At 43.7% G+C, this 10,147-nt stretch overlaps 1 protein-coding gene across 1 annotated transcript; it reads right to left on the bottom strand.

Moving 5' to 3' along the window:
• On the bottom strand, positions 1–4,508 carry LOC115175718 (zona pellucida sperm-binding protein 3-like). The gene is made up of 11 exons (XM_029735183.1): positions 4,028–4,508; positions 3,835–3,950; positions 3,642–3,745; positions 2,722–2,899; positions 2,425–2,542; positions 2,192–2,277; positions 1,883–2,079; positions 1,533–1,709; positions 820–954; positions 617–745; positions 1–252 (listed from the first exon to the last, which is right to left on the bottom strand). Exons 1-10 carry the CDS (start codon positions 4,439–4,441, stop codon positions 621–623), a joined length of 1,650 nt encoding a protein of 549 aa, XP_029591043.1. The 5' UTR covers positions 4,442–4,508; the 3' UTR covers positions 1–252; positions 617–620.
• Between the last annotated feature and the right edge of the window lie 5,639 nt (positions 4,509–10,147).

The raw sequence follows: 10,147 nt of genomic DNA, 5'->3' as shown, positions 1-10,147 counted from the left end.
TAGCATTAAATCATTTATTTTTCAAAGAGATTAACAGGCATCATCTCAGTGTTGTGGTAGTCCCTTCACTGGTTGAGTTCGCCAGGAGCAGATGTGGTGGTGCTCATGTCACTTTGTTGTAGGGGCATCCTTGTGTGCTGGGACATCAGGACTGGCACCAACCTCAGTGAGTTGGTGTGCTGCTGCTTGGAGCAAGTCTATTATGGGCCACCACGACAACAGCGCCTTCCAGTTCTAGAAATAGATAGTGGACTGGGAACATATTCCTTCTTTATGAAACACATCAAAAGCTCTGAAGTCAGATATTTTAAAGTGATACTGGCAAGTGCCATGTGCAGGTTGACATTTATCGAGACGGTATTGTCCTGGAGGCAGAACTTAGCGATTACCACTAGATGGAAAGTCAAAGTTGGCTACATTGTAACAATGTATGCTTTTAATTTAATGTTAAGCATTAGGGTTGGCAGTGAGGTTAATGTTTAAAAATCATATTTTATTACTTTGTGGCTGTGCCAGCTAGTGAACATTCTGCGGAGCCATCCCAATAAGTGCTAACCTGCTTGCCATGTGCAGGTTATTTAACTCTAAAATAGCAGTACCATCATCCCATACATACCCTTTCAATAGGTTCCAATCTCATTCTGATCCTTCTCTTCACCCAGACCCTCTTTCTCTGTGGTAACCTCAAGGTCTCCAATGGGCTCAGGTGTAGGAATCAACTCAGGGTCTGGGGTGGCCTCCAGCTCTGAGAACAGACTATTTAGCACAGAGCCTACATGCAATTATCATACATGCAAAACAGTAAAGTACTGTCATTACCTCTTTGGGCGATTAGTTCTTTCTGCTTGATGAAGCCATCATATGTTGCAGAGCTAACGAGACCGTGCTTGTTGTTGGGTCCAAACCTCAGGCCCAAGGGACTAGCCGCATTTTGGGATTGGGCGAAATAAGGTCCTGGAATTAAATGGAACAGATTAACACAGCCAGTGTTGGCAGAATTGCTAGCCTATAGGGATAGGAAAAGACAGGTGTCCGAAGTGGCACCCGATGACCTATAGAGTGCACTACTTTTGGCCAGTGCATCATGGTCTGGGCAATAGTCGAGACATCCTGGTTGCCTCCCACACATTTTAAAAACTGGCTTTACACTTCTGTACCTACTGGAATGTGAGTTTGGCATAGAGGAACTAAGTCTGCCTATGTCACTACCTGATCCGCTTGAATACATACAAAATAGTAGCTGCAAGATGGAGATCAGTTCTTTTTAATGAGTGCATTATGCAAGTGGCTAGTTTGCCTCAACTACCTTCACTAAAACCACTGCAAAGGTATTCCCTGCAAAATTTGGTTTCAAATCATGACCTTCTGCTATGTCTGCCTCGTGATTTGTTGGGAGAAGTTGCCAAACGAGTCAGTCATTGAAACCAGACCCTAGTCACTGCTGTTGCCTAGGGTTGGGTTATCAAGACTACCTGTTCAAAGGTAGTGCACTACATAAGGAATAAGATTATGCCTTGTCAGAGTCAAATTACCTCTCTTGAAGTCCATGCCACTCCAACGACTGCCAGGTGATACGGGCTTCCTGTCCCCTGTTGAGGCAGGGAAGCCAGGTATATCGATACCTCCACTCATCCGTGGAGATAGAGGTGTACTCTTCTGTTTACTTGGGAGGACCATCATGGGGCCCAAAGTAGTATCCTGGTCCCATACTAAAAGGACAACACATTAATTAAACACATGCAAGCACACACCTTTGCAGTCAAGACACTTTCAATTAGTCTTCTCCAATATGGTTGAGATGGAAATTGAGGGAAGGTCCCAACCCTGCAATGTGTTTTGAGAAGGTGGTGACAGAATAGAGGGATTAAGATGTCAAATACACCTTTCTTGGCCTTCATCCCAATACTCCAATTGTCACCAGAGACTGGGGGTTTGTTGCGGTAGACACGAGGTTCAAGTTGGCTACCACCTAGTCTTGGACTGAGGGGACGTTGTGCTGGAGCTTGATCAACCCCCTTCTGTCTACTCAGGCTTAGACAACGCCCACATAGCAAATCATTCTCATCAGCAGACCTCCATCTGAAATGTATGAAAGATCTACTCATGGACCAAGAACACAGCATTTTTTTTAAATGGTATGGTTATTCCAGTGAATAGGTCACAGCAGCTAAGGAAATATGACTTATCCCACCTGCCATCAATGAAGGAGCATGCCTTGTTGCTAGGCTCTGCATGGTCCATGACAGGGACTGCCATAAGGTGGCAGGTGATGTACAGCTGTAAAAAACAGGATGAGCAAAACAAAGATGCAGAATCACAGTAGCCTACATAATGTCTGTAAATTATGTTACTGTAGAATAATTTTACTACAGTACCCGTAATGGCCTCTACAACATCTGTTCTTTTTTTAAATACCGCCCTCACCTCTGCCCTGTCCTCCTGGTAGAACCTAAAGGCATCAATGTGGAACCCGAGCTTGTTGTCCTGGGTTCTACGCATGAAACCAGAGCGGGAACCAGGCAGCTGGGAATCCGTCAAGCACCTGGAGGGAGATACATATTGGGGCATCTGCCTTAGTAACCAATTAAGAAGTCTCAAAGAAACCACCAAGCACCAGTTGACTACTTTAAAAATGGTGGAAGCCCTCAAATGGCATATTCTATCGTTCTCTACGGGCCAGCCGGAGAATAGTCGTTCTAAGCCATTTTCCCCCCTGCTTACCCATCACTCTCAATGAAGACATATCTGGGGACAGAGTTGCTATCAGGGTCCAGTGTGGCCACGCAGCTGCTAACAAAGACCCTGAGCCTGGTGTGGTGAGCAACCCTGACAGACGCCTCAATGTTGATGGGATCACCCAGGAAGTAGACTCCAGAACCCCGCTCATAGAGCCAGTCACCTGGAAAGGAAATGGCAGTAAAGACAGGTTATCCAATAATCAACTAAAGGAGCCTAACATTACTCCTTATAGTCCAAGGACCATCTGTTTAGATGTGACGTGGCCCTGGCAGCTAAAGCCTCTATTGCAGTATAGTTCAAGAAACAAAGCCCTCTTGCATATCGCATCAAAATCACTTCACACGCGCAACACTTAGTTACTCTACACCATTTAGTTGTAGCCGACAGTATTTCAGTGACAACACGTTTGTGGCGTCAATCTTCCGTTTATACACAGGTGTTTGAAGACGCAGATAACTAATTAGCACAGGTACGCCTCTGTCTTCTGTATGTCAACCACGAAAATGTGTCGCTGATGTGAAAGACCGTACTGCAAGCGATGCGTTTTAAAGTTACGAACGCGAGTCGCTATTAAAACTACCCCGGCCAGAACTTATTGTCAATAGGCGCTAAACTAGTGAGCATCTAATAATGGATTCAAATGAGGGGTTTGTTAACAGGGCCATGTTTAGTATGCAAACTGTATAACATTGCAGACAGAAGTGTCCCCCATAAGTTGTCTGATGTGATTCCGTATTTTGCATGTCAGAAGAGCATTTGTGCTACATAGTACATTTATATCTGAACATTCAATTCACGGGTTTTACCAAGCTTCTGGGAGAGCGCCATTGTACCCTTTAGATTATCTGAATGTTCAACAAAATAGTACCCTGCGAAGCGCAGCCCAGGATTCATATACCCACTTGTCATAAGCTTCAATGAGAACTGCAGGGTGTCTTCAGCAGACACTGTGGCGGTGAAAGGGATCCAGGTCGGCTGGAGAGAATAACTGTCCAAACTGTACTTCCTGAAACAGAAAGTACAGGCCGGTAAATAAACCAATAGGTCAACGCAGGATTCATATGATCATCATACAACAGTATAGCCTAAACTCACATTTCATAATGACACTCAATTGGGATTACAGCACCATCCATTCGAATAACCCCATCTGGTGTGGTTCTGGGTGTATATCTGAGGAGGTTTGTGTAGATCAATGAGTCTTCGGTTATCTGTGGATTCACAAAGCAGCATTTAAGAGAAGGTTGTTTCAAGAAGTCAACTACTGAAAAAAATATATATATATTACCAGGTTCTTGGTTCCACAGTCCGAAAGTGCTGCAAATATTCTGTACTCATCTCCGGCTGCTGACGCTGTTGCCCTACAGGGCTCTTGGTCTTGGTACTGTTCAACTCCAAGTCGCAGGTCATCCACGTCGATTGGATTACCGAGTTGAAACAGATCAGCCTTCACGACTATCTCCATGTAGTCTGAATGGCACGTCACAGCGACAGTTTCTACTCGAACTGGCCTTGAAACTGTTTGTTGGAGTGGAGGCTGTTTAAAGCGGGGACGATTGTCAAATTGCCTTGGAAGTTGTTGCCATGTGTCAGTGCTAGAAGTATATGACAAAGCAGGAGAGATTAAGAAGTTTTCCACAAGTAAAAACCAAACCAGTTGCTTGAACAATAACCTGAGCGCGTTTGCCATCATGAGTCCCATGCCAACAACTAATGTGACTCTGTAGGTTAGAGGACAGCGTGCCTCTGCTATGCTACAATTGATGAAACTGAGGTAGCTTTTAACAACCAACCAGGCTGCACACCTGGGCTGGATTACGCCCTAATTGGGCCTTGCATCTGATTAGTCAAGATCTTTAATTGACACGCATGTTCAAATCAAATCACATTTTATTTGTCACATACACATGGTTAGCAGATGTTAATGCGAGTGTAGCGAAATGCTTGTGCTTCTGCTTCCGACAGTGCAGTAATATCTACCAAGTAATCTAACAGTTCCCCAACAACTACAACTAATACACACAAATCTAAAAGGGGTGAATGAGAATATGTACATAGAAATATATGGATGAACGATGGCTAAGGTGCAATAGATGGTATAAAATACAGTACATAAATATGATATGAGTAATGTAAGATATGTAAACATTATTAAGTAGTATGGTTTAAAGTGACTAGTGATTGGGTCTCGATTGGGTCCACGATCTTCTCCTTTTTTTTGTTGACGTTGAGTGAGATGTTGTTTTCCTGACACCACACTCCGAGTGCCCTCACCTCCTCCCTGTAGGCTGCCTCGTCGTTTTTGGTAATCAAGCCCACTACTGCAAACTTGATGGTTCTGTTGGAGGCGTGCATGGCCACGCCGTCGTGGGTGAACAGGGAGTACAGGAGGGGGCTGAGCACGCACCCGTGTGGGGCCCCAGTGTTCAGGGTCAGCGAGGTAGAGATGTTGTTTCTTACATTCACCACCTGGGGGCGGCCCGTCAGAAAGTCCAGGACCCAATTGCACAGGCGGGGTTGAGGCCCAGGGCCTCCAGCTTGACGATGAGCTTGGAGGGTACTATGGTGTTGAATGCTGAGCTGTAGTCAATGAACATCATTCTTACATAGGTATTCCTCTTGTCCAGATGGGATAGGGAAATGTGCAGTGTGATGGCGATTGCATCGTCTGTGGACCTGTTTGGGCAGTATGCAAACTGAAGTGGGTCTAGGGTGGCTGGAAGGTGGAGATGATATGATCCTTGACTAGTCTCTTAACCTGTTGGGGATAGGGGGCAGTATTTGCACGGTCGGATAAAAAACGTACCCGATTTAATCTGGTTACTACTCCTGCCCAGTAACTAGAATATGCATATAATTGTTTGATTTGGATAGAAAACACCCTAAAGTTTCTAAAACTGTTCGAATGGTGTCTGTGAGTATAACAGAACTCATATGGCAGGCCAAAACCTGAGAAGATTCCAAACAGGAAGCGCCCTCTCTGACCATTACTTGGCCTTCTTGATCATCTCTATCCAAAACAAAAGATCTCTGCTGTAACGTGACATTTTCCAAGGCTCCCATAGGCTCTCAGAAGGCGCCAGAACGTTGAATGATGACTCTCCAGTCTCTGGCTGAAAAACAGTAGCGCATTTGGTAAGTGGTCGATCTGAGAACAATGAGACTGGTGTGCGCGTGCACAAGACGACTCCATGTTTTCATTTTCAGTCTTTGAACGAAAACAACGACTCCCGGTGGGAATATTATCGCTTTTTTAAGAGAAAAATGGCATAAAAATTTATTTTAAACAGCGTTTGACATGCTTCGAAGTACGGTAATGGAATATTTTGACATTTTTTGTCACGAAACGCGCCGGCCGCGCCACCCTTCTTTACCCTTCGGATAGTGTCTTGAACGCACAAACAAAACGCCGCTATTTGGATATAACTATGGATTATTTGGAACCAAACCAACATTTGTTATTGAAGTAGAAGGCCTGGGAGTGCATTCTGACGAAGAACAGCAAAGGTAATCCAATTTTTATTATAGTAAATCTGAGTTTGGTGAGTACCAAACTTGGTGGGTGTCAAAATAGCTAGCCTTTGATGGCCGGGCTATCTACTGCAATCAATATGCTGATAGAATTTAGGTAGCCTTGTTCTCAAATTTGCTTTCTTAAAATCCCCAGCTACAATAAATGCAGCCTCAGGATATATGGTTTCCAGTTTACATAGAGTCTAGTGAAGTTCCTTTAGGGCCATCTTGGTGTCTGCTTGAGGGGGAATGTACACAGCTGTGAAGATAACTGACGAGAATTCTCTTGGAAGGTAATATTGCCGGCATTTGATTGTGAGGAATTCTAGTTTGGGTGAGCAGAAGGACTTGAGTTGCTGTATGTTGTTATGATTACACCATGAGTCGTTAATCATGAAGCATACACCTCTGTCCTTCCTCTTCCCAGAGAGGTGTTTATCTCTGTCGGCGCGATGCATGGAGAAATCCGATGGCTGAACCGATTCCGACAACATATCCCGAGAGAGCCATGTTTCCGTGAAACAGAGAATGTTACAATCTCTGATCTCTTTCTGAAAGGCAACCCTTTCTCGAATTTTGTCTACCTTGTTGTAGTATACTCGGGAGCGGTGGGTGATGTGCACGTTTACGGAGCCTGACCAGGAGGCCGCTCCGTCTGCCCTTTCTGCGGCGCCGTTGTCTTGGGTCAGCTTCTGGGATCAGATCCATTGTCCTGGGTGGTGGTCCAAACAGAGGATCCGCTTCGGGAAAGTCATATTCCTGGTCGTAATGTTGGTAAATTGGCGTCGCTCTTACATCCAGTAGTTCTTCCCGGCTGTATGTAATAAGACTTAAGACTTCCTGGGCTAAGAAATAATACATTAAAAAAATAAAATACTGCATAGTTTCCTAAGGACTCGAAGCGAGCCGACCATCTCTGTCGGCACCATCAGAGGAACGCGTTCTTGTTGGCCACGTTCCTCTGCCCAGGCGTGGCACGTGATACGTGGCAGATCTTAAAACGCCTGGATAGGTATTTTACATATCAGCTAACACATCATATGTTATAGCAATCTGTAGTGATGGGAAACCAAATCTTTCTGTAGGCTTCAGCGCTTTCACCAAATTGGGCCCAAAAACGGTTAATTACTCGGAGCGTCATTGTCTGTTCACAATGCACATTAGTGACATCTGCTGGTCAGCAATAAATATTTTCGATTTTAGATTCTTCAAAGTAGCCACCCTTTGCCTTGATGACACCTTTGCACACTCTTGGCATTCTCTCAACCAGCTTCACCTGGATGCTTTTTCTTGAAGAAGTCTTGAAGGAGTTCCCACATATGCTGAGCACTTGTTGGCTGCTTTTCCTTCACTCTGCAGTCCAACTCATCCCAAACCATCTCAATTGGGTTGAGGTCGAGTGATTGTTGAGGCCAGGTCATCTGATGCAGCACTCCATCACTCTCCTTCTTGGTCAAATAGCTCTTACACAGCCTGGAGGTGTGTTGTGTCATTGCCCTGTTGAAAAACAAATGATAGTCCCACTGAGCGCAAACCAGATGGGATGGCTTATTGCTGCAGAATGCTGTGGTAGCCATGCTGGTTAAAACCTGTTAGGGTATAGGGGGCAGTATTGAGACTTTTTTGAAAAAAGATGTGCCCATTTTTAAATGCCTCCTACACCTACCCAGTAACTACAATATGCATATACTTATTATATATGGATAGAAAACACCCTAAAGTTTCAAAAACTGTTTGAATGGTGTCTGTGAGTATAACAGAACTCATTTGGCAGGCAAAACCCTGAGACAGATTCTGACAGGAAGTGGATACCTGATGTGTTGAATTGACTTTGAGCCTCTGCCATTGAAAAACAAAGGGGGTGAAGTATATTCTGGCACTTCCTATTGCTTCCACAAGATGTCCCCAGCCTTTACAAAGTGTTTTGAGTGTTCTACAGTGAGATCTGACCGAATAAGAGCCATGGAACGTGATGGTCCATCATTCACCCTGGCGCGCGATTTGATGGTGGGTACTCTCATTCCGAAACGTTTTAAAAGAAAACCCAATGGTCCGCCTTGAATTTTATTCATGTTCTGGTTAAAAAAGGCCCTAATGATTTATGCGATACAACGTTTGACATGTTTGAACGAACGGAAATATATTTTTTCCGTTCTTGAAGTGAAGTGAAGTCCGGCTGGCTTAGATCATGCGCTACAACACGGAGGTTTTTCGACATAAATGATGAGCTTTTTTGAACAAAACTACATTCGTTATGGACCTGGGACTCTTTGGAAGTGACATCTGATGAAGAGAATCAAAGGTAATGGATTATTTATATAGTATTTTCGATTTTAGATTCCTCCAACATGGCGGTTAGTCTGTATCGCGATGCGTATTTTTCTGGCGCAGTGCTCAGATTATTGCAAAGTGTGATTTCCCAGTAAGGTTAATTTAAAATCTGACAAGTCCATTGCGTTCAAGAGATGTAAATCTATAATTCTTTGAATGACAATATAATATTTTAGCAATGTTTTCTAATATTAATTAATTATTTTGTCGTCATGACTTGACTGCCGGTATTGGAGGGAAACGATTTCCTGAACATCAACGCCATAGTAAAACACTCTTTTTAGATATAAATATGAACTTGATAGAACTAAAAATGCATGCATTGTCTAACAAAATGTCCTAGGAGTGTCATCTGATGGAGATTGTAAAAGGTTAGTGCATAATTTTAGCTGATTGTATGGTTTTGGTGACGCATGTCTTTGAATCGACAATGCATTGCACACAGCTATTGTCAATGTACTCTCCTAACATAACCTAACTTTATGCTTTCCCCGTAAAACCTTTTTGAAATCGGTAAACGTGGTTAGATTAAGAAGATGTTTATCTTTCAAAGGCTGTAAGTTAGTTGTATGTTTGAGAAATTTGAATTTGTACATTTATTTGGTTTCAAATTTGCCGCTCTTGAAATGCACCTGCTGTTGATAGGGTGCGCCACAGGTGGCACGCTAACGTCCCAGGTAGCCTCAAGAAGTTTTTAAGTGTGCCTTGAATTCTAAATAAATCACAGACAGTGTCACCAGCAAAGCACCATCACACCTCCTCCTCCATGCTTCCCGGTGGGAACCACACGTGGAGATTTCCGTTCACCTACTCTGTGTCTGACAAAATCGCGGCGGTTGGAACCAAAAATCTCAAATTTGGACCATTGTTCGTGTTTCTTGGCCCAAACAAGTCTGTTCTTCTTATTGGTGTCCTTTTGTAGTGGTTTCTTTGCAGCAATTTAACCATGAAGGCCTGATTAACGCAGTCTCCTCTGAACAGTTGATGTTGAGATGTGTCTGTTACTTAAACTCTGTGAAGCATTTATTTGGGCTGCAATTTCTAAGGCTGGTAAGTCTAATAAACTTATCCTCTGCAGCAAAGGTAACTCTGGGTCTTCCTTTCCTGTGGCGGTCCTCATGAGAGCCAGTTTCATCATAGCGCTTTATGGTTCTTGCGACTGCACTTGAAGAAATGTTCAAAGTTCTTGAAATGTTCCAGATTGACAGACCTTCATGTTTTAAAGTAATGACGTCCTTTCTCTTTGCTTATTTGAGCTGTTCTTGCCATAATATGGACTTGGTCTTTCACCAAATTGGGCTATCTTCTGTATACCACCCCTACCTTGTCACAACACAACTGATTGGCTCAAACGCATTAAGGAAAGAAATTCCACAAATGAACTTTTAACAAGGCGGCAGGTAGCCTAGTGGTTAGAGCGTTGGACTTGTAACCGAAAGGTTGCAAGATCGAATTCCCGAGCTGACAAGGTAAAAATCTGTCGTTCTGCCCCTGAACAAGGCAGTTAACCCAGTGTTCCTAGGCCATCATTGAAAATAAGAATGTGTTCTTATCTGGCTTGCCT

The sequence above is a fragment of the Salmo trutta genome, chromosome 36, assembly GCF_901001165.1.
Source record: "Salmo trutta chromosome 36, fSalTru1.1, whole genome shotgun sequence".
NCBI lineage: Eukaryota > Metazoa > Chordata > Actinopteri > Salmoniformes > Salmonidae > Salmo > Salmo trutta.
The sequence above is the reverse complement of the archived record's forward strand: the minus strand, read 5'-3'. Positions and strand labels throughout refer to the sequence as shown.